General features: G+C 42.7%; 1 protein-coding gene across 1 annotated transcript; it reads right to left on the bottom strand.

Moving 5' to 3' along the window:
• Positions 1-13,704: 13,704 nt before the first annotated feature.
• Positions 13,705-23,987, bottom strand: rpl22 (ribosomal protein L22). The gene is made up of 4 exons (XM_087980420.1): positions 23,938-23,987; positions 22,416-22,517; positions 16,983-17,104; positions 13,705-13,913 (listed from the first exon to the last, which is right to left on the bottom strand). Exons 1-4 carry the CDS (start codon positions 23,947-23,949, stop codon positions 13,769-13,771), a joined length of 381 nt encoding a protein of 126 aa, XP_087836546.1. The 5' UTR covers positions 23,950-23,987; the 3' UTR covers positions 13,705-13,768.
• Between the last annotated feature and the right edge of the window lie 1,185 nt (positions 23,988-25,172).

Below are 25,172 nucleotides of genomic sequence, written 5' to 3'. Positions count from 1 at the left end.
GAGAAAAATTGGAACGCACATGCCCAGTTGTGACGTCTCGTCTGGTCGCCCCGGTAACCATGCATCCCATAATGATCGCTAACCTGCTAGTTATGGTTGTGGTTAACCAGGTTTTGGTGCTAGTGGAATCTGCTATGTGGGATAGGGGTTGGTAGTGGAGGGGGGGGGAAGGGAAGAAGTTTTAGTGCCTCTCTCCATTACTGTTAAAATATTCCCTAATTACTTTCAACTTTTAAATTCACATTTACAGATGGTTTAAAAACATACAGTGCACATTGGTGCTGCAAATATTTGTCTTTAAAAGCACAGTGCAACTCCTCATGCTTTGTAACTAATTCAACTCTGATCTGGTTGAACAACTATTTTGCCAAGACATTTAGCAGATCATTGGGGGATTCTTAGAAAATAATGAGACAGCAGGAATCACAAGGCAATATGCATTTCTGTAGGGGGTCTTATTGTCAGTGAAAACCCTCAGTGAGATTATTTTCACTTAATATGTATATATATTCTGCATACATACTCATCATTTCCAAAATATATCCAAGCAACATCATTGGCACCTGGCCTGTTGCAGTTTCAACAGTTTATTGGCTTTTTGTCCAGAATACTCCACATAGTTGACATACAGTCAGTGAGATTAGCAGAATGAATTTGCACCACATTACTAGAAAATATGGTATACACAGAAAACTGTGGTACACAGCCATTGAATTCAATAACCTAACTTTTTTATTCTCTAGAGACAAACATCCAATTATCATTTCAACTCAAATTGCCTGATTTGCAGCTTTTATTGACAATCTATTCCGCAACTCGTTTAGCCATTGCAAGATCATGTACTTCCTTGTTCTGATCTTGCTCAGCTTTAAGTTCATGCCTTCTGATAGTTAAAACTATGTGCCACAGTTAATTTTTAAAAAAACGTTTTTAAAAAAGTACAGCAAATTGTGCACCAAAGTAGTGGGCACATTCTCCACACTTAAATTTCCAGAATATAAAACATACATAAAGAGGAAAAGCTGTGGAAAGCTTCTTAGTTTATACAGGGTTTATAAAAGCAGACATTTGTCCAATTATGCATCACTGCAGGTTCTAAATATTAGATGTGAATCTAAGAGACAATCTTTAGAAATGTTAAAATCTCAAAGCAGGTACAACACAGTAGACAGGTCTTAAATCAGCACAACATACAGCAGCACAGTAAATTCTTACTTTAAAAACTCGTATAATCAGGTATACAGGGTGCAGTGAGAGAAAATACATGATCCAATGCAATAAATAAATTATTTTTTACAATTTGGCTCTGTTCCTTTTACACAACAAACTTAACTTTAACGTTTGTAATTTATGATATTAAGTAGCCCAGTATTGTTCTTTAAGATTTTATAAGACATGGGAATAACAATTCAAAACTGATTTCATTTTTTTTGTTTGTTTTGTTGCATTATCCTTTGATTATAACAAATAAATTGTTTTCACAACACAGTGTATGAATTATTGTGATCAGCAACAAAATATACTGAGTGACTGGATCCTGGTCCTGGATAGTGTCAGTTGTATGTATATACAGAGGCTTTCTTCCACTGTTAGAGGTTCATGGATTTTGCCTATCACCAGTTCGTCTGACTGCTTGTGTTTGACAGGTGGCAACTCTTCCAGGTACATGGTATACAACTTAACTGCCAGTCAGCTCCTGGCAGCAGACCAAGATCAGGGACCATACTCTGAAAAAATTCTTACCGAGGCTTATGACATGCTTTTCTCAGACTGAGCTAACACCTCTAGTGTTTCAATCTGCATTAACCGTTGAGCATTCTTCTTATTATTACCTCAATAGAATTCACCAACAGGTTGCAAATCTGAGGAAATACAAAAGCCAAAGATGCAGGAGTGAGGGAGAAGATCTTTTTGGAAAAGCTCAAAATTTTAATTTTAATTCCAACTTTTCTATTTCCCCTATGTAGAGATGAAAATGGATGTATAAAATGAAAATTGTTACTTGTACTTAAGTATGTTTCCAAGAGGTCATTTGAATTGCACAGGTCATCATAGTCCATAATTTTAATCTTTGGTGGGTGTGCTACTTTGAGCCTAGAGAAATTACCTGGAGTAGTTGGGTATCACTCAGCACCTCCAGAGGATAAGTTGATTAACAACTAAAAAACAATCATCGTGTTGTTTCAGGTCAGTATCAGTGAGTCTGGCATCTGCAAGTAATTAGAATCAACTGAGGACAGCATTTAGCCCCCAGTACACCCACAAGCTAGTTTAACAGCTTCTGGCACTGACCAAAAGATCAAAACATAAACTTTAGGCAATTTTGGCAAGTTATCAGAATGGTTGGTTCCCAAACAATTCCAGTTCAGCATCCAGTTCAAAGTTTAATGGCAACTGATGTTACATCAGCCAACTTTGGTCAGGAAGACCAACCTAACCTCAGTTTAGACTCTTGCATGCAAAACAAGGGCCATTTTGATAAGTTATTAGGACACCTTTGAAATCATTATTGACCTCTTGAAGACAGAGAAAAATAAAGAATATCTAAAGTCCCAGAAGGAAAGCAGGAAAGTGTGTGGAGTAATGCATCATCTATTTATGTAGCATCATTCCAAAATTTGGTTATTTGAACTTGGTTTTTATGGTTGGCAAATTTATTTTGAAAGTTGTGCGTACATGTCCTTGCTGTGGCTTACTACAGAGATAGCATTTGGTTCCCTTTCACACAATGCATGATGTGCAAAAGCAAAGTCCCGGAGAGATTCAAATCCTGCAAGGCCAGTAGGTAACCAGTGTGTGCACTCAAGGGGAAAAGCATGATGTCAAATGCTGCTGCGGTAAAATTCTATAATCTCCTTCAGAGTAAACATGTCTCTGATATGTGTTGTTAATGAAGGTCAACTGATTCTTCTGACCATTGAGATCATTGCAGTGAAACTGGTTTTGGTACACAACCAACATCTATTTTCCAACAGGATCACTGCATAGCCCTTAGGAACAGGAAATCTTTACTTTTCCTAATTCAGGAGCTAAAGATTCTCTTATGTCTTTTGAGAAGAAATCTGCTTTTCTTACCAAGTCTGGCCTAATTGTGATTCCAGACCACAGCAATAAAGTTGACTCTTAACTGTTCTGACTTACATAAAAAAAACTCATACCTAACCCCTCCAAAAAATTGAGTAAAACTGGATTGACCATGCTGCATTAGTCTAGGGACTGGAAACAAAGTTATCCCCTGTCCAATTGACTCTGAAAGGTCTTCCTCATTGGCAGAGGATTTGTGGCACAATTGAAAAAGCTGTATTACAGACTAGTGAAGCAACAGCTTCACAAAGTCTTACTTACTCATAGATCACTTTAGAATAGGTGCTCCACCACCTTCCCTGGGCTACCCAATCCCACAAAAGTAGGTTCACTAAAGGTAGCAACACAGTGGTATACTCATGTCAGTGGCCCAAGGTGTCCTTTGCATTGACTACAAACCCAATGAAGTCTCATTGCATCGGGTAAAACCCAGGCAAGGAAACTGCCCAGTTACCACCTACCATTGTTCATGAATTGGTATTCCTCTACGTTGAACACTTAGAAGATACACTCAGAGTAGCAAGGGATCAGAATATATTCTGACTGGGGAGTGAACAAAAGGCTTCAAGTTCCAATCAGAATGTCTCAGTAGCACCACTATTCATTAAATTGCCCATGTCCAGACTGGACCTGCAGCAGGTGGTGAGAAACTAACAAGAGGGAAAAGCCTACCTCACGCAAGATAATTGTTAAAAGCAGCGATGGCAACAAAAATGAAATATGCTCACAGTGAAATGATGATCTGGAACTGACCACCTGAGCGTGTCGTCAAGACAGACTCAATGATCAAATTCCCTTCTGAAAGCCTCAGTTATCTGAAAAGAAAACATTTGCTGGGCTAAAGTGAAAAGACGGGGTGTAGTAATAGCTGAATTGATCCTTCAAAAGGGAAGCAGACAAGCCATCTGCCAACCTTCAGTGCTGTCAGCATTCTTTAGTGACCTTGACCCCTCTAATCTACATGCTGTCTTTGATCGTACAGTATTTGTAGTATTGACCACCACACAGCCCTTACAGATAGGAATTCCTGTTCATATTGAGGACACCCTTTATTATGAGGTGTGTCACTACCCTCATGTTAAATGGGTTAGATTCAGAACAAATTTAGCAGTTCAGTTTTTTGTAAATTTTTCTCCCCCTAAGAATTTGTAATTAAGAATCTGGATCTGGATATCCTTGTACCTAAGATGGTGCCATAAGCAGTGACTTGTGAACTTTTCACTATGTATTTGAGTACAGGACAATTAAAAAAAAAAATCTAAATCTTTGCATGTGTGAGGCACTTTGGACCTTCAGCAGCATTATATTCTTTGGTTGGGGGTGGAGGGGGTGGGGAGGGGGTAGAAAGGCAGTGGGGGGTAAGTGCCACTTGTACAACCAGCATTTGTCTTAAATCCTGAATTACATCTGAAGTGAGTTACTTGCTCCACCACTTCAGAAGGCAATTAAGAATAAACCACGTTGTTGTCAATCTGGAGTCAAATATGGGTCAGATTAGGTAAAAATGGTACATTACCTCCCCTAAAAAGGATATAGTGAAGCGAATAATTTTCAATGACAATTGATGACAGTTTCATGGTTTTCATTATAGGGACAAGATTTCATTGAACTTAAGTTTAACCAGCTCTTGTGGAGAAGTTTGATTCCATTCCCCAGAGCTTTAATCTGAGCCTCAGGATTATTGTTCCAGTAACATTACCACTACACCATACTCTGAACAAGCTATCCAAATTTTTCACCTTGCACTCATCAGGACAGAATTATATTACCACATTCTAAAAGGAAAATAATTTATACTGTCAATTAGTTGAGTCTGATCATGGAATATGTACCAGACATGTTATTCCCAATTAGGAGAAAGTGAGGATTGCAGATGCTGGAGGTCAGAGTCAAAAGGCTCGAAAAGCACAGCTGGTCTGGCAGCATCAGAGGAGCAGGAGAGTCAACGTTTCATTCCTGATGGAATACTTATGCCCAAAACATTGAGTCTCTTGCTCCTCAGATGCTGCCTGACCTACTGTGCTTTTCCAGTGCCACACTTTTTGACCCCCATGTTATTCCCAATTACTGTTGATACTTTCATGGTGCCCATTGCTGAGAACATTTTTTAAATTTCAGATTTACTTATGACTTTAAATTCCACAAGCTGCTGGGGTAAGGTATGAAACAATGTACCCACAGTATTAAAGACTTAACGGAAATCTAGGTTTGTTCAAAATAATGTATCAGTTGCATGACTCTGTGATCTCTTGCTATAAATTCTGTGTCTTATGATCCTGCTCCACAGATACCTGATGAAGGAGCAGCACTCCGAAAACTAGTACTTCCAAATAAACCTGATGGACTATAACCTTGTGTTGTGAGATTTTTAAAGTTTATCAACCCCAATACCTCCACATCATGCTCATAGCACTAGTCTATGCACCTGGATTTCCACTCCTGTGACATTACCACTATGTTTGAAGGAGGAGATAATGGCACAGTTACCACATTTAAAATGGGCTTTTGACCGGGTGAAGCCACCACACAGGACTGCATGAACGCTAAATACTTAGAAGAAATATTTAAACTGCAGAAGAAACATGCATAAGGTAGAAAGAACTAAGTGATTTCATAAGGATCAAATTAAATCTCTGCATTCTTGAAATATACAATGAATAACAGTGAATAATGAAGTAACTACACAGAAATGACTTTAAAAGCATGTCCAAATTCAACGATGGAGGTGCTCAGCACATCAGTGCAAAAGAATTTTCAATCTTCAACCAGAACTACTGAGTCAGTGATCCATCATTGTCTTCTTTTGAGTTTCCTAGCACAGTTGCCATCCTTCAACTAATTCCATCCACTAAGATTGCCAAGAATTGGCTGAAGGCATTGCATACAGCTAAGACAATGGGCCCCTTATAACATCCCAGCCTTGTGCTCCAAAACCCTGTTCTAGAAATACCGGTAATTACCTCAATGTGAAAAATTGACCAGTTATGTCCTGTTCGCAAAAAGCAGGATAAATGTAATTCAGCCAGTTGGCCTCTCATCAGTCTTCAGTCAAAGTGATGGAGGGAGGTCTTTGACAATTCTGTCAGGGGTCACTTACTCAGCAATAACTATTGACCAAAGTGATTCGATTTCCAATAGGCGCACTCAGTTCCAGATCATACTGTAGCTCAAGTCCAAATGGTCAGATGGGATAGTGATTGCCCTTGACATTAAAACAACATTTAATTGTACATTAAGGAACCCTAACATACTAAAGCAAATAAAAAATAAGGGGGATACTTTCCATTGGTTGGAGCCATACCTATCATAAAGAAAAAAGTTATTGGGGTCAAAACTATTCACCTTTGCCCCAGGTCACAGCAGCAGAAGCACCTCAGCGTGGTATCACGTAACCAACTTCAGTTGTTTCATTAATTACCTCTTTTCTAATGCAAGGTCAGAAGTGGGGAAGTCTGCCAATGAAGTCTGCCAGTGTTACTCAGATACTGAAGTCATCTGTACCTACTTATATCCAGATATGAACTTCCAAGCTTCAGCTGATAAATAGCAAGACAGACTTCTGCAATACAAAGCCTATCTTCAATCAGGGAAAATCTAATTATCTTCCCTTCAGGTGGAAAAGTATTACTGAGTCCCACCCTAACATTTTAAGAGTTCCATTTACCAGAAACTAACTAGACTGTCATACAAACTGCAGCTACTAGACATCACATAATAGATATCCTGTGGACAAATGTTTCCCAAAATCTTCACCACTGTCAGAATATGCTCCTCTTGTTTAGTTAAGCGAAGCAGCCACTTGATTGGCAATTCATCACCTTAAACATTCACTTCCTCCACCAACAGTGCACATTGACAGCAATGTGTGATCTAAATGGCACAACGCAACAACTTGCTTCGCCCATAACTTCCACCTCACCCTCAAATTCACTTGGTCCATCTCAGACACCTCCCTACCCTTTCCTGACCTCTCCTTTTTCCATTTCTGGTGACAGTTTCCAGATGGATGTTTACTACAAACCGGTAACTACCTGGACTACACCCCCTCCCACCTAATATCCTGTCAGAACTCCATCCCATTCCGCCAATTCCTCTGCCGCATCTGGTCGGATAAGGAAACATTCCACTTGCGAGCATCCCAGATGTCCAGCTATTTCAAACGTGCCTTTCCTCCATCTGTCATCCAGAGAGTACTGCTCTAAACCCCCTCCAAATGCAATAAAGAGTCCGCCTTGTCCTCACCTACTACCCCACCAATCTCTGCATCCAACACATCATCCTTAGTCACTTCCACCAACTCCAACTAGACCCTACCACGAACATCTTCCCCTCCCCACCCCTCTGCCTTCTGCGAGGACCATTCCCTTCTACAGTCCTTGGTTTGCGCCACTCACCCCACCGACCCCCCCCCCCCCAATCCCGACCCCCCCGGTACCTTCCCCTGTAACTGAAAAAGATGCAAAACCTGCCGGTAAACCACCTCCCTCACCTCCATCCAGGGCCCCAAACAGTCCTTCCAGGTTAGACAGAGATTCGCTAGCCTCTCTTCCAACCTAGTTTACTGCATCCAGTGCTCCCGACGGGGAGCACTGCACTCTGCATCGGGGAGATCAAACATAAAATTACAGAACGGTTCACCGAGCATCTCAGCCGGGCCCACAGGGGCTGATTGGACCTCCCAGTCACCGCCGATTTAAATTCCTCTTCCCACTCCATTTCTGACATGACTATCCTTGGTCTCCTCCATTGGCACAACAAACCAAACTGCAAATTGGAGGAACCACACCATCTTCCACCGGGGTAGCCTACAGTCCGAAGGACTCAACATTGAGCTCTCCAATTTCAAATAACCTCCCTACTCATCCCCTGACTCCATTCCCAGCTGCACCGCTTCCTCCCTGCCACTAACCGGATTCATTCCTCCTATTGACCAATCAGGTCATGCTCTACCTGTATTCGAAGCTCCTTGGATGCTGCCTGAACTGCTGTGCTCTTCCAGCACTACTAATCCAGAATCTGGTTTCCAGCATCTGCAGTCATTGTTTCTACCTATCCCCACCTTAACTGCAGCTCTCCCTACACCCATCCCACCCCTGAAGAAGGGTTACACCTGAAGCCTGTCAACTTTGGATTCCAGCATCTGCAGCTTTATTGTCTCTAACCAAGACTCCTTCAACAGCACCTTCCAATCATCATTGAAACCCAACAGTGTGGAAATGTTTTGTCCAACAAGTCCATACAGACCCTCTGAAGAGTATCCCACCCAGATCCATTCCCCTACCCTATTATTTTACATTTCCCATGAATAATGCACCTAACTTACACATCCCTGAATACTATGGGCAATTTAGCATGGCAAATTCACAAAACATGCACAATCTTTGGACTGTGGGAGGAAACCAGAACACCTGGAGAAAACCCACACAGACACAGGGATAATGTACAAACTCCACACAGACAGTCACCCAAGGCTGGAATTGAACCCGGGTCCCTGATACTGAGAGGAAACAGTGCTGACCAATGAGCCACCGTGCTGCCCACAGGGTTCAATCTTGAACAACCAGAGGGGAAAAAAAAATACATGGAAACATCACTTCCACAAGTTCCTCCCCACTTCTCACTATCTTGACTGAAACTACATCACTATGCCATCACTAGATCAAAATCTTGAAATCCCTTCCTAGTAACACTATGGACTGCAGCAATTTGAGGCAGTAGCTCCCGCCAAATACCAACCAAATCTCAGATGGCGATGAAACAGACTATAGCCAGGAGGTGGAAGACTGGAAAAAATGGTGCATTGAGAACAACCTAGCTCTTAATGCCAGCAAAACAAAGGAACTCATTATTGACTTTCAGCAGGATGTTACTCATGCCCCTCTACACATTAACAGCACAGAGGTGGAACAGATGGAGTGTGTCAAGCTCCTGGGAGTGGTCATCCACAACAAGCTTTCTTGGACTCTTCATGTGGACGCACTGATAACAAAGGTGGAAGTGAGCACTGCAGCTGCTGGAATCAGAGTCTAGATTAGAGTAGTGCTGGAAAAGCACATGGACACCACCCATGCCCTCCACCTGCTCCATGATTTTCGCTTCCCCGGTCCCCAGCGCCTTATTTTCACCATGGACATCCAGTCGCTGTACACCTCCATCCCCCATCACGAAGGACTCAAAGCCCTCCGCTTCTTTCTTTCCCGCCGTACCGACCAGTACCCTTCCACTGACACCCTCCTTCGACTGACTGAACTGGTCCTCACCCTGAACAACTTCTCTTTCCAATCCTCCCACTTCCTCCAAACGAAAGGAGTAGCCATGGGCACCCGCATGGGCCCCAGCTATGCCTGCCTCTTCGTAGGATATGTGGAACAATCCATCTTCCGCAACTACACTGGCCCCACCCCCCACCTTTTCCTCCGCTACATCGATGACTGTATCGGCGCCGCCTCGTGCTCCCACAAGGAGGTTGAACAGTTCATCCACTTCACCAACACCTTCCACCCCGACCTCAAATTCACCTGGACAGTCTCAGATTCCTCCCTCCCCTTCCTCGACCTTTCTATTTCTATCTCAGGCGACCGAATCAACACGGGCATCTACTACAAACCGACCAACTCCCACAGCTACCTGGACTACACCTCCTCCCATCCTGCCCCCTGTAAAAACGCCATCCCATTCTCCCAATTCCTTCGACTCCGCCGCATCTGCTCCCAGGAGGACCAGTTCCAAAAACGCACAACCCAGATGGCCTCCATCTTCAAGGACCGCAATTTCCCCCTCAACGTGGTCGACGATGCCCTCCACCGCATCTCTTCCACTTCCCGCTCCTCCGCCCTTGAGCCCTGCCCTCCAACCGCCACCAGGACAGAACCCCACTGGTCCTCACCTACCACCCCACCAATCTCCATGTTCAGCACATCATCTGCCGTCATTTCCGCCACCTCTAAACGGATCCCACCACCAAGGATATATTTCCCTCCCCTCCCCTATCAGCATTCCGTAAAGACCACTCCCTCCGTGACTCCCTCGTCAGGTCCACACCCCCCACCAACCCAACCTCCACTCCCGGCACCTTCCCCTGCAACCGCAGGAGGTGCAAGACTTGCGCCCACACCTCCCCCCTCACCTCCCTCCAAGGCCCCAAAGGAAACTTCCATATCCGCCACAGATTCACCTGCACCTCCACACACCATCTATTGCATCCTCTGCACCCGATGTGGCTTCCTCTATATTGGGGAGACAGGCCGCCTACTTGCGGAGCGTTTTAGAGAACACCTCTGGGACACCCGGACCAACCAACCCAACCACCCTGTGGCTCAACATTTCAATTCCCCCTCCCACTCCACCAAGGATATGCAGGTCTTTGGACTCCTCCATCACCAGACCACAACAAAACGACGGTTGGAGGAAGAGCGCCTCATCTTCCGCCTAGGAACCCTCCAACCACAAGGGATGAACTCGGATTTCACCAGTTTCCTCATTTCCCCTCCCCCACCTTGTCTCAGTCTAATCCATCGAATTCAGCACCGCCTTCCTAACCTGCAATCTTCTTCCCGACCTCTCCGCCCCCACCCCAGTCTGACCTATCACCCTCACCTTGACCTCTTTCCACCTATCACATTTCCGACGCCCCGCCCCCAAGTCCCTCCTCCCTACCTTTTATCTTAGCCTGCTGGACAAACTTTCCTCATTCCTGAAGAAGGGCTTATGCCCGAAACGTCGATTCTCTTGTTCCCTGGATGCTGCCTGACCTGCTGTGCTTTTCCAGCAACACATTTTCAGCGAAAAGCACAGCAGGTCAGGCAGCATCCGAGAAGCAGGAAAATCACATTTCGGGAAAAGTCCTTCATCAGGAAGTTGCCCGAAACGTCAATTTTCTTGTTCCTTGGATGCTTCCCAACCTGCTGTACTTTTCCAGCACCACTCTAGTCTAGGCACTTGTTACAAAGGCCCAACAACGTATCTTCTTCCTCAGGCAGCTGAGGAAATTTGGCATGACTGTGAATACCCTTCCCAACTTTTATAGGTGCGCCATCAAGAGCATTCTATCTGGATGTGTCACTACCTGGTATGACAACCGCACCATTCAAGATCGGAGACTGTTACAAAGAGTGGTGAACTTGGCCTGGACAATCACAAAGGCCAACCTCTCATCTATAGAATCCATCTACCAGGCCCACTGTCAAGGAAAGGCCGCCAGCATTCTCAAAGATCCATCCCACGTTGGCAATGTTTGTCTACAACCTCTACCATCAGGGAGAAGGTACAGAAGCCTGAACACACGCACAAGCCTGTCTCAAAAGTTTCTACCCTACTGTTGTTAGAATACTGAATGGACTAAAACTCATAACATTCACCTGTACCTGTGTTTTTGCTACTGTTTACCTATTACTTACTTATCTATACTACTTAACTCTGTGATCTGCCTGCATTGCTCGCAAAGCTTTTCACTGTGCCTCGGTACTCATGACAATAAATTCAATTTGATTCGATTCTATTCCTGTTTGGGGCATGTAAGATAGACAATAGCAGTCTTGGTAGCAACTCCCATTCAAAGAACAGAAATTCTCTGATTACAAAGTCTCAAAATTCAGGTTTCTTTTTGGTTCAGACAGAATTCCTCATTAGCTAAATTACCGGAACCTTTGTGGCACTAACTACCCAAAAGGGGCTATTTCAGAAACACCGAAAGAAACTTGCAGCAATAAGAGGATAAAAAATGAGTAACAAATGGGAAATTGAATGGAACACTGAAACCATACAAAGGCATCTTCAACAGAAAACTGGGAATCAAGAGAAAAACTAGCCATAAAACCTCACACAATGATATTTGGAATTGATGGAGCTTATAACAAAAACTGAAGCCTGGATAACAGTAAGGAAAATTGAGGCAATGTTGTCCATACAAATAGAATTTGCCAGAACAAAAAACATTTAACCTAGATTCTAAGTAGAATTAGATGCTGTAAATTGATGTAAAAAGGTTCAAACAGAAAGCAGGTGTTCTCTTTTTCGTCTGTTTGGAAGTTACCAATTCTCAACTTAGTTGCTCTTTCCCATTGTGTTGAATATCTGTTCCTTTTAAACGTATTCTTTGCTTTAAGAACAGGATACCAAAATGTCCCGAGTGATAAACTTTCAGCATTCTATGAAGCAAGCTAGCTTATGGGAAAATTGGCAGGGCAACTCAAAATACAATTGGCTTGAGTTAATATACAATATGTTGAGCGTTAATATACAACAGGGATGTATCCACCTCTTCCACCATTATTTCTAGGCCACATCCAATTTCTCACAAGAAGTCACTTAGCATCAGACAAGCAAAAGGCAAAGATTTAGAAATCAAACCAAGGATGCATATTTAAACATAGAAAATAGCAGGAGGCCACTTGGCCCTTCAAGCCTGCTTAGCCATTCAATATGATCATGGCTGATCATCCAATTCAGTACCCTATTCTCACTTTCTCCCCATAACCTTTGATTCCTTTAACCCTTATAACTATCCAATCCCTCCCTCAGAAATGCAAATTGCTCCATGATGTTTTTATTACACCAGAGATGTCACAGGATCAGTATTTTGAGGGAACAAATATTCAAATTCTCACTTCGTAACTGTCAGTTGAGGTAACACTACATGACTCAGACCAATCAAATTAATGAAAAGTAAGTGAATTATACAAGATATACTGTAGTGTAAAAATTATAGCCCGACGTAGGGAGAAAGAAAAAGCTATCTTCCAAGATTTTAATGCACTTTTGTTTTATGAAAGGCCAGAGACTTGAAACGTTGATCCATTGCTCTCCATAACGTTGCCTGACTGATGTGCTTTTCCAGCACTTGTTCCTGTTTCAGATTCCCAATCTCTGCAGTATTTTGTTTGTTTCAATAATTAATAAGCCCGATTTAGTCTTCAGTCTGTACCGAGATACATTGTCAACTGAGCTAAAAGTAGTGGCAACTTATTTCAACTCCTGGACTAGGAAATCAGTGAGGGCTCCTTCTCATTGTTGACCGGTAACACCTGCAAGTAGACATCAGGTTCAGGTATGTATTAAGTAGCCTGGTGAAACTCAATCTATAATGCAAGAATAATCACACTTACACAGCGCAATTAACAGTAAAACTTTGCAAGGGATTCATGGGACTGTAATTTGTAACAAAGACACTGATGCATCAGAGCCAAACACTTGGACAAATACAAGTTTTAGCGCATCATAAGGAAAGATGGGAGGGTTTAGGAAGAGAGATCTATATCTAAGGAGGGTTGAAGGATTGGCCAATGGTAGGGAAGGAAACCAGGATGCACAATGTACTGAACGGAAGGAACACAGATCTTGGAGAATTTTAGAAGTGGAGGATACTACAAACAGTTGAAGGCCAAAGAGGGAGATGTAGACACCAGAATGAAATAAAAAAAATTAATAATTTGAACAGTATGAATTGCCAGTAGATCAAGAAACCAGAAATCGATACCAGTGGAGCTCGAGTTAAAATTTACAAAAGTGGAGGGAAAATCAAAATTACAGAAGCACATTTACAAAAATGTATTCACATTAATATTCCAAATTAAAACCTATTGTTGTACAATCCTGTGTGAATAAAAACATAACGCACAGATGTGTCTTTCTTTTTTGTCAATTTTATTGAAGATAATTTGTACAAAAGTTCAGACTAGCCATATGGTTAGTCTTCATCCTCCTCCTCCTCTTCATCCTGATTGATCTGGAAGTACCGGAGCTCGTAGCTCTCTTTGCTATTTGCAACCACGCGAAGCCAGTCACGCAGGTTATTTTTCTTGAGGTACTTCTTGGTGAGGTATTTCAAGTACCTGTAAAACAAAAAGACGACCAGTTCAAAAGATAACACCAGGGTTAACCGACAGGTTAGACTTCCTGACATTGTCTTACTCCTATTCCTCGGCTCCCTGACCTCAAAACATATTCCACTGGCCCCAAAGCCTTTCAAAATCTAAACATGGCAACTGTACCATTTAAGATCGGAGGTGGTTACATAGAGTGGTGAATTCAGCCCTGACAATCACAAAGGCCAACCTCCATATAGGCCTGCTGTCAAGGTAAGGCCGCCAGCATTCTCAAAAATCCATCTCACCCTGGCAATATTTTTCTACAACCTCTACCACTGGGAAGAAGGTACAGAAGCCTAAAAACACACGCATCAGCCAGTTTCGAAACAGTTTCTACCCTACTGTTGTTAGAATACCGAATGGACTCAAACTCCTGACATTCGCCTGTACCTGTGTTTTTGTTTTTACCACTGTTTACCTATTATTTACTTATCTATGCTATTTAACTCTGTGATCTGCCTGTATTGCTCGCAAGACAAAGCTTTTCACTGTGCCTCAGTACACATGACAACAAATTCAATTCAATCCGAACACTGAAACGATTGAAAAGGAAGCTATGTTCATTTGTCCCATATTGATTCTCAGCCTTTCACACCTTTACGATGTGAAATCTAACACCAGACACTAACAGCCAAGCTTAAAGGGTAAAGGTTGCCCCCTGATTGCAAACAAGTTCCATTCTTGAAGCCATTGGCTAGTCGATTTGTCCACAAGTCAGGACACAATGCAGAGCAATAGAAAAGAGCCTTAACTACAGAAAACGCTTTTTACTCAGATCTTTAAAATTACACCTCCTGTGTTACCATGGAACCCAACAGCTGTGACATTGACCATTGAGATTTCTCTAGCTCTTGTCCAGATGGGTCCAGATATCTGTGCTGAGGGGTACAAATCAACATCCTTTCAGACTGGAGGCCCTTGACCAGTGGTGTGCCCCAAGGATTGGCATTAGGTCCACTGCTTTGAATGTAAGCGGTATGGTTAGTAAGCTTGCAAACGATACCAAAATTGGTGCGGACAACAAAGGTGGTTACCTCGGAATAAAACAGGATCCTGATCAGATGAGCCGAAGAGTGGCAGATGGAGCTCAATATAAGTAAATGCAAGGTGTTACATTTAGGTGGCGCAAATCAGGACAGGACTTATACACTTAATAGTAAGGTCCTGGGCAATGTTGCCAAACAAAGAGACTTTGGAGTGCAAGTTCATAGTTCTTTGGAAGTAAAGTTACAGTTAGACAAGGTAGTGAAGGTGGCATTTGATGCACTTGCCTTTATTTATCAGTGCATTGAGTATGAGTTGAGGGATCATGTGGGCTGTACAGGATATTGGTTAGATCATTTTTGGAATACTGCATTCACCTCTGGTCGCACTGCTACAGGAAACTTGAAAGGGCTCAGAAAAGATTTAGAAGGATGTTGCCAGGGTCGGATGGTATGAGCTATAGGGAGTGGCTGAATAGGTTGGGGTTATTTTCCCTGAAGTGTCAGAAACTGAGGGGTGACCTTAGAGGTTTATAAAATCATGAGGGGCATAAATAGAGTGAATGGTCATGTTCTTCCTCCAGGGCAGGGGAGTCATAACTGGAGGGGATAGTTTTAAGGTGAGAGGGGAAAGATTTAAAACAGGCCTAAAGGGCAACTTTTTCCATACAAAGGGTGGTATGTGCATGGAATGAGCTGCCTGAGGAAGAGGAGGACATGGGTACAAATACAACATTTTAAAGGCATGTGCATGGGTATATAAATCGTAACTGTTTAGGGGGATATGGCCCATAATTAATCTAGTCCCATTTGTCAGTTTAAGGATATCTGGTTGGCATGGACGAGTTGGACAACCAAGACGTACAACTCTATGACTCTATGATCCAGTGTTTATTTTTTCAATGTAATTAAATAACTCCTTCAAACTAGTACTGTACAAATAAGTTCTCCATTTTGAGGGGAGGGTTCCAGCTTTTAAATAGAGGAACCTCGATTATCCGGATACCAATTATCCAAAAATCGGATTATTCAAAAGAGATCTCGAGGTCCCAATAGAAACATTACATCACAGACGTATTTCCAACAGTGACCGCATCTTTTGTCTACAGTGATTAAACAGGGACAGTCTCCAAATGACTGACCTCCTACCCTCCCTCTCTCACCCTACACATTCCCTGGAGTTCTGCAGAGGGGTGTACCCTAAAACTCTCCTCCCCTCTCCTCCTTCCCACCCCCCCCTCCAATGCATCCAAGAGATACAGCCTCAACTAATCCTTGTGGCAATAAGTTTCACATTTCTTGAAAAATTTATCTAAAATTCCCTACTGAATTTAAAGCAACTTATGGTCCTTAGTTCTAACTGCAGCCACAGCTATTAAATCTTTCCATTATCCTGAAGACCTCCATCAGAGAAAAAGAACCCCAGCTGATCAATCTTTCTCAATCAGCACAACCTTTTAGTTCAGATATAATTCAATAAATCCTTTATTGTTCCTTTTCCAATACTTTTAGGTCTGTTTTGAGAGATACAGTCCAGGCCTCTGCATTGTACTCTACATGTGCTCAAGCTAGGCTCCATACAAGTTTAAAAAAACATCTTTACTTTTCATTTCTATTCCTATATGCTCTTTATTGTGCATTAACTTTTATCACTATCTTAGCAATTTGTACATCTGCATGTCCAGATTCCCCCCCCCCCGTTCCTCTACCCAGGTTAAGTACTTGTTTTTCCAATAAATATGTGATCACTTTCTTCCCCCTCCTGAAATGAGCTACTCCATTCACCAATGCCCACCCCCACCTTCACACCCCAATATTATTTACACTTCCTACTTTAGGATTATTCACAAATATTAAAACTGTGCCTTTGTTTTCAGAGCCCAGTGAGTAGTAGTGGTCCAGCAGTTTCCAACATTCGGCACCCAAATAACCAACGTTACTCAGTTCAATGTCCACAAACATAAAGACCCAAATATTAAAGGTGTCTGCAAAAGAACTTATCCTTGTAATACATCACACATTCACATCATGCTTTCCTTGTCTGACTCACCTCTTAGAAAATGGAACCTCAGAGGTAACAGTGATCTTACTCTTGTTCCTCTCAATGGTTACCACATTGCCTAGGTTTCCAGCTTTACCATTCACTTTGATGCGTTCCTGCAGGAACTGCTCCTGTAAGACAAATAATTAATGAGTATAGGGTAAATTTTCAATCATGCACGTGTAGCTGGACTAGCAGTGTACCTTTTGTATTAACAATGTTGTTACCAAATGGGAAAGAGCACAGTCTGGTTTATCAATGAGCTATATGGAATGTAGGGAAACTCTCAATTGCTACCCAATGAAGCTTAATGGAAAGCAGACAGCGTGCAGGTTAAGCAAAACCTGAATAGGATTTAGCTTTGATTGACCAGGCAAGAGTGGCTAACATTATACCCAAGCATGAAAACTGGATAAAGTACTCGAACATGTACACTCGCAAAGGGTCTTCAACAAACTAAAACAAAGGACAATGATTAAAACTATTTTATAATGTAATTTTCGACAAGGCAATATTAGAAAATTCAGTTTAAAAAACTCCAGAAACATCCAACTTGACAAATCTGGATGCGATACAGACACTGTGCCTAATGGTGCTATTACATCCAGCACTGGCACACTATCATTGCAACACCATATACAAAGATGCAAATCGGTGTTTCAGTTCGTCAGGTCACAGGAAGCAATTCTGTCACTTGAAATTTGATGAAGTGGGAGAAATACTTGTTTCTTTCCCAGTAACTTGGCTTTATTTTCAAGAGTCTGTATAAATATAAAGAGCTGTTACTGCTTCCCATTGGATTATGAGACAGCTAAGTTTCAGACCTAGGTTCCAGTTCTGATAACACTGCAGTGAAATAAAGATAGTTACAGGTCAGTCAGTAGCCAGTGGGAATGAACTTAGAACATCACAGCGCAGTACAGACCCTTCATCCCTCGATGTTGCGCCGACCTGTCATACCAATCTGAAGCCCATCTAACCTACACTATTCCATGTACGTCCATATGGTGAATGAGGAACATTAAAAAGCAGCAGAACAGGTCAAAACACCCCTCAAGCCTGCTCTGCTATAGAAGACTGTGGCTGAACTTCAGCATAAACTCTACTTTCCCATAATATCACCATTTAGAGAATCACAAGAAATTCTAGCACCATAAACTGCATTGATCGGCACGCGGTTTTCTGCAGTTAAACTGCAGCTCCCAAGAAGCTGGACTGAATTGCAATATGCACGATAGGAGTTAGAAGCAGCAATTCTGAGCAGCAATCAATCATGCAATCAGATGGGCCACAGGTATTGTTTTAGCAAATTACTTTTTAATCAGAAAAATATAAACAATTTATCTTGAAAACAATTTTTGAAAAATTCAATTTGGCCTCATGAGCAGCACTGTTCAGTAAAATGTTAGGCAGCCAGCTGTATACTGTACTGTACTGCACAGCTTTAATTAGATTAGAACTTGGAGATTGTTCCTGCCATACACCAATTTTCTCATCACAGCACAAAACTATATTTTCAGCAATCCTTTTGATTTTATTCACCTGACTTACATATTCTGATTACTTGAGAAACATATTACTTGTTACCAGCAGATGCTGACGATTTGAAAAACATTAATGGTTTACCTACTACATGCACATTGGGTCAACTCTTATTAGCCACAAAAGGGATAAAATCCTGAATTTCTGAACCACAAAAGAGAGGACCACGATTAACCAAGTTTGCTCAGATAGTGAGCCAAAAACATCAACCTCAAATACATTCCCTTATACTGTTCTTCCTCATCTTGAGCATAAAGACTCACAAAATTAAAACCCTCATGTCAGAAGCAGGATTCATTTTAAAGGAAGGCACTCCAAACTGTCCTCTTATGAAATGTCACAGAAGGGAGTTCCAAATGAAAAAAAGCACAATACTCCATTGTACAAGAGAAAGCTCTTGAAGTTAAACCAAAATCACTCAATTATTTCCAAATGTTTTGCTCAAGCAACACCACCAGTGGATAAATGCACTCTGATATACCACTGCGCAAAGTCTTAAAATTCTATTGGTGGTGCTCTTCCAAATATGCCGTGACTCACTCAGTCAGTGCGGAAGAGGAAGGGGAATCAGGATTCAAAAACTCCTAAAATCAATCTGCATAGTAGGGAAGGGCATAGTCAATTAAAGTCACCAAACGGCCCAGACTTACAGGCGCTGATTAGATATCCCTGTTTCAAACCACACAAAGGAGGAGGAAAGAACTTCACCTCACTCAATCAAGGTGATCTCAAAGTTGGCCAAAATGCATTCCATATGGACATTATTGGTGGCTAATGGCGCAGATATAAGATATGTATATCCCAGCACCACACAAACAAATGTGTAAGTGCACACAAGAGGAAGCCAAAGGATCATATCAAGCTGTGACGGATCATCTGTGCTCTGTGGTGACAAAAAGCACCTCAAAAGCCACATTTAGGCTGCACGTGAATACTATTTTGTGACAGAAAATAGGCAATAAACAACAGTCCCCATCTCAACCACCCTGCCAATTCACAGAACAGGCAACCCTTTATGACAACTCCTCCTCTGAAATCCTCCAAACTGGTTTCCATGAGAGCAGCAATTTAGATTTGAGAAAAATGGAAAAAGACAATGACTGCGATACATTACTCTCTTCAGCTTTGGACATGATCCAAACATCCCAACGTCTGCACTCAATTTCACTCATGCCAATAAAATCACTAACGACATCTCTTTCCACCTCGCAGTCAGCATGGAAACTTCCAAGATTCATCCATAGCCCTGTCCTCTTCCTCGTCTGCATGCGGCCTCTTGGTGACTTCAACAATGACAGGACCAACCTCCATATGTTTATTGCTGGTACACAGATCCATTTCACAAGTTCCATGGTCTCACTGCTGCAAATCATATCCAAAATCTAGTCCTACTTGCCCCAGATAACCACCAGGAAGATTAAAGTCATTGTCCACAGTGCTAACACAAACACTGCAATCATACCGATACCAGCCCTCTTCAGACTCTTCCTTGTAAACAACTTTAACACATCATTCTACAAGTTAAGCATTCAACACAATACTTTCTCCATCACAAGGTAATGCTGTCCACATACATAACTGCCAATCATACAGATCTATGTTCAACGTTCTATTCTCATGTCATCTCTAGACCTAACGCGGAAGTGCCAGTGTTGGACTGGGGTGGACAAAATGAAAAATCACTGGGTTTAGTCCAAGCAGTTTCAAATAAACCTAAAACCCAATGTGGTGTGATTTTTGACCGCTGGACATGATAAATCAAATGCTCATGTAGCCAACTGCCCACCTTCCAAACCTACACTGTCAGAATCGATCACAATTCATGAACCCACATCCTTGCTAACCCAGTGCCTTAAAACTTACCATATCATTTTCATATTTAATCACTTCAGTCCTTGCCTACAAATATCTTTGTTTCATTTTTAAAAACTTATTCATTTGAGAGATGTGGGCGTCGCTAGCTGGCCAGTATTTATTGTCCATCCCTAAGTGTCCTTGAGGAAGTGGTGAACTGCCTTTTGGAACCGCTGCAGTCCACCTGCTGTATGTTGATACACAATGCTATAAGGGAGGGAATTCCAGGACTTTGACCCAGCAACAGTGAAGGAACAGCGATATATTTCCAAGTAAGGATGGTGAATGGCTTGGAGAGGAACTTATAGGTCATGGTGTTCCCACATATCTGCTGTCCTTGTCCCTCTGGATGGAAATAGCCGTGGATTTGGAAGATGCTGTCGGAGGATCTTTGGTGAATTCCTGCAGTGCATCTTACACACTGCTGCCACTGAGTGCCGGTAGTGGATCTGCATGGGTTTCATACTCTCCCAGCATCCCCATTGCACAAAACACTGGATCAAACATTTGCTCGACTCCTGGACACCACCATGGGCTTAATGACTAACTTCTATATACTTTTATGTAACACGCTTGGATGTTTCCATAACAAAAGTATGCAAAGCTATTGTTCTGAAGTAGCATATAGCACTCAAATTACCATGACGATACAAACGTGTGTCAGATATGACAGCATACTGATTACTACACGGCTGGACTACAAATCTAGAGGCCTGCACCAACAATCCAAACATGAATTCCAACTCCATCATGGCAGATAGAAATTGTAAAACCAGTTATGAACTAAATCTGTAGTAATGGCTAATATCAGAAATGGTCAACATGATATAAGTAGATTCTTCTAAAAATCCATCTGCTACACTAATGCAGGAAAAGAAATCTATCATGGTTTTCTAGTCTGTGCCTGTATGCACTAAAGCAATATGCTTGATCCTTAAATACCCTCTGACACGCACAGCTAGCCACTCACTTCATAATAAAAACACCATTTGAAAGATTAGAATTGACACTTCGACTACAGTGCACAACTTTGCCAGGGCTTCTTAGACAGCAACTCATTTTGTGCTGCAGCACATTCGAAATTCCCAATAAGTCACATGATAGCATGACTGACAATTAAAACTGTATTACTGCTCCATTATCACCCAATGGGTCATAACCCTGAAACTCCCTACCCAACAGCAGTGTGTGTAACTTCATCGCACTTACTGCAGTGGTTCAAGAAGACAGTTTTCCCATCTTCACCAATCCACCACCTAAAAGTACAGTCAAATATTAAGTGCTATCAGCAAAGCTAGTGAATAGATTTTAAAAAGGCAACATAGTTTACAATCATCACAGCGTGGAGAACAATTCTGATTCTATAACAATGCCCAGAATCTGTCCACCATAGATCTGAAAAACAGAAGCGTGAAGAAAAACAGGCACCACTTTCTATTTAGAAAGCGGGCCCAGATTCAATTTGGCACAGGAATACTGGACAACTGGAAAGCACATTAGAATGTCTATTCTCAAAGCATATTGACACCAATACGCTAATTAGTGACATCACTGCATGAATTAAACAGTTATGTCAACATGCAAATATTTTCCAACCATCCACACAAGCATAAGCAGTACCATGTAGAGATTTTATGTTATGGGTGTCACATTACACCACAGCATTGGCAATTAACCACAACTACAGCCAAAAATGACTAAAGGATGCTCCATGTCCCGTATATCTTCTGTACAGGAGAACCTCAATTATCTGAATGACATGGGCGTGGAATATTTTGTTTGGATAATCAAATGTTTGGATAATCGAATGCCTGATAGCACAGTTTAGCCAAGCATCGGGACCTTGCCCAGATAATCCAAAATTTGGATAATCGAAAGCCAGATAATCATGGTTCCTCTGTTATTGTAGCCAGCAAGAAGTGACCAGGAATATCGCCAACTCACCCAAAGTTGCCACAGTCCTGTTGTGTACAATTACAAAAGTGGGTTACACTGCAGTCAGGTTTAATTTATTGAAAAGACCCAGATAATACTAGATAAACTTACAAAATTGGAGGCGTCCATGATGCCATCTTCTACTGGATGCGTGCAGTCCAAGGTGAACTTCAGCACTTGCTTCTTCTTCTTGCCTCTTGTCAGAAGCTTCTTCTGCAAAGCAAAAGGTGAAGACAATGGGTTATGGGTCATGGGGAGTGCTCAGGGCAGGAAGAAAAGGGGGGAGACAGACAGAGAGAGAGACACAGACAGACAGACACAGAGAGAGAGAGACAGGTGCAGAGAGAGAGATAGACAGGTAGGTGCAGAGAGAGAGAGACAGACATGCAGGCAGGCGCAGAGAGACAGACAGGCGCAGAGAGAGAGAGACAGACAGGCGTAGAGAGAGAGAGAGACAGGCAGGCGCACAGAGAGAGAGAGAGACAGACAGGCAGAGAGAGAGACAGACAGGCGCAGAGAGACAGAGAGACGCAGAGAGAGAGAGAGACAGGCAGGCGCAGAGAGAGAGAGAGACAGACAGGCGGGCGCAGAGAGAGAGAGAATCAGACAGGCAGGCGCAGAGAGAGAGAGACAGACAGGCAGGCGCAGAGAGAGAGAGAGACAGACAGGCAGGCGCAGAGAGAGAGAGAGACTGGCAGGCAGGCGCAGAGAGAGACAGACAGGCGCAGAGAGAGAGAGACAGGCAGGCGCAGAGAGAGAGAGACAGGCAGGCGCAGAGAGAGAGAGAGACAGACAGGCAGGCGCAGAGAGAGAGAGAGACAGGCAGGCGCAGAGAGAGAGAGAGAGAGAGATAGGCAGGCAGGCGCAGAGAGAGACAGACAGGCAGGCGCAGGACTGGTTCTAGAGTAGCCCATTGGACGGGAACTGGCAAGACATTGCATCGTGGAAGGCTTCACAGTCGACCCAAATGCAGCTTCTTTTTTTCGAAGTGGGTGGGGGAGGAGAGATAGTGTGAAAGGGAGAAGGGGGAAAACGGAAGTACCAAAGTCATTAGGATTAATACAAAAACCAAAAAAAAGGCATACTGCAATCACGCTCACCAAATGGCCGAATGATACAGCAGTAACAGAGTATTCAATCGAACATGTTGTGAAACTGCAGCTTAGTTAAAGAAATGCGGCGTTCTGAATCCGAAAGTCAGTGGCAGGGTCGAAACCATCATTTAATAAGAAAATTTACTTTATATTTTATTGATTTTTAAACAGAAAAGTTTTTAAACTTTGACAAACACGTGCAACACACGCGCGGAGAGCTTCGGAGGGCCTTTCCACTTGGGGTGGGGTGAGCACAGACGATGCCTCCGGGGTCAGCCTCAAAGGCAGAAAGTTGTGGAGCTTCGGGGACACAGAGCTCGAAACTGGTCTCCACTCCCACCCGGAGGCCGTGGCCCAGAGCTCGGGCCTGCTCCCGCCGGTCTCCCCACATACACGCCGTCAGCGGTGGAAGGACAAGAACCGACCATTCCAAACACATCGCCGTGAAAGGACCAAAGCCCCACAACTGCGAGGACCGGTACAAAGCACGCAAACCCCCTCTGGGGAAGCTCAGGTATGAACAGCGCGGTCGGACTCACCGCAGGAGCCATGTCTGCACAAGATGGCGGTACGAAAAGAGAGAAAGATCACGCCGCGCCTGCGTAATACGTTATCGCTCGTCATCGCGGAACTGGCCACTCACAGCGTAGAGAAGAACGCATGCGTATTACCAACCGGGCAAAACAGACCACAGCTCAGAGCAACGCACATGCGTATTACCATATCGGCAAGACCAATCGAAATACAGAGAGAGGCGCATGCGTCTTGACATGTCACTAGAAAACCAATGATAGAACAGACACGATTCGCATGCGCATTACTGCTTGGGTGTTCAATCTGTTGTGCTGTGTTCCGTGCTAGGGGGCCGGGCTGGGAGAAGCGAATTCCACCTTTGCGTTATCCATTGATAAGCCTGCTTTTAAAGAAACAGGCACCAGAATCAAAGAATTAGAAAATAATTCAAGGCGTAGGAAGCCATTTGGCCCATCTCTGCCAGTACAAAAGCACAATACTGTAGTCGACGAAGAATTGAAAGTTGAAAACAGATAATCAAGAATCTGTGACCTTTCATTCTTTAGCCATAGTATTCCATTGTTGTCACTCCATGGTCTTCCAGCCTCCTGCTTGTGTACCCAATGTTCTTTACCCATAGTCCAGCAATTTTCAAAAAAAGTACAAGTATTTATCCAATTCTGTTTTGAAATTATTATTCATTGTAATTTTTTCATGGAATGTGGGTGCTATCGCCTAAAAAAGCAATTGTAACCGATCCCTAGTTGTCATTTGAGGAGGTGGCAATGTGCTGCTTTCTTAAACCATTGCACTCCATTTGGTGTAAGTACCCACACAAGCTGTTAGGAAGGATTTTTGCCTTCAGTGAAGAAACACCAATGTAGTTCTATGTCAATATGTTGCATGGCTTGGACAGGAACTTGCAGGTTGTCATGTACCCGTACAGCTGGTGCCATTGTTTACAGTATATCACAGGTTTAGAAGTTGCTTTTCAAGAAGCCTTAGTAATTCAGTGAACAACAAGAAGTTCTAATGGACCAATTCTGATCCTGGTCAACTTGAGGTCTTACCTACAGATGATTCTATATCGGCGATGTATGTAATGTGTTGGTTTTATGTGGATAGCAAGGTAATTTTAGATCATATCTTTGGGAATGTGACTGGAATCCATTTGGTTCACATGGCCCAATCAGCAGAGTAACTACTAACAAAATAACACTGAATGAAAAATTCTCATCACATTGTTGAGCTCAACACTTCA

The sequence above is a fragment of the Chiloscyllium plagiosum genome, unplaced genomic scaffold, assembly GCF_037043375.1.
Source record: "Chiloscyllium plagiosum isolate Xiang-an unplaced genomic scaffold, Cpla_swu_hap1 HiC_scaffold_37, whole genome shotgun sequence".
NCBI classification, from domain to species: Eukaryota; Metazoa; Chordata; class Chondrichthyes; order Orectolobiformes; family Hemiscylliidae; genus Chiloscyllium; species Chiloscyllium plagiosum.
The sequence above is the reverse complement of the archived record's forward strand: the minus strand, read 5'-3'. Positions and strand labels throughout refer to the sequence as shown.

What these genes read in the sequence shown, in the direction of transcription:
- rpl22 (XM_087980420.1), bottom strand. An exon ending in TCATGGACGCCTCCAATTTT is followed by an intron (nt 17,105 to 22,415) that starts GTAAGTTTATCT and finishes TTTGTCTTACAG; the next exon opens with GAGCAGTTCCTGCAGGAACG. An exon ending in GAGGTTCCATTTTCTAAGAG is followed by an intron (nt 13,914 to 16,982) that starts GTGAGTCAGACA and finishes TTTGTTTTACAG; the next exon opens with GTACTTGAAATACCTCACCA.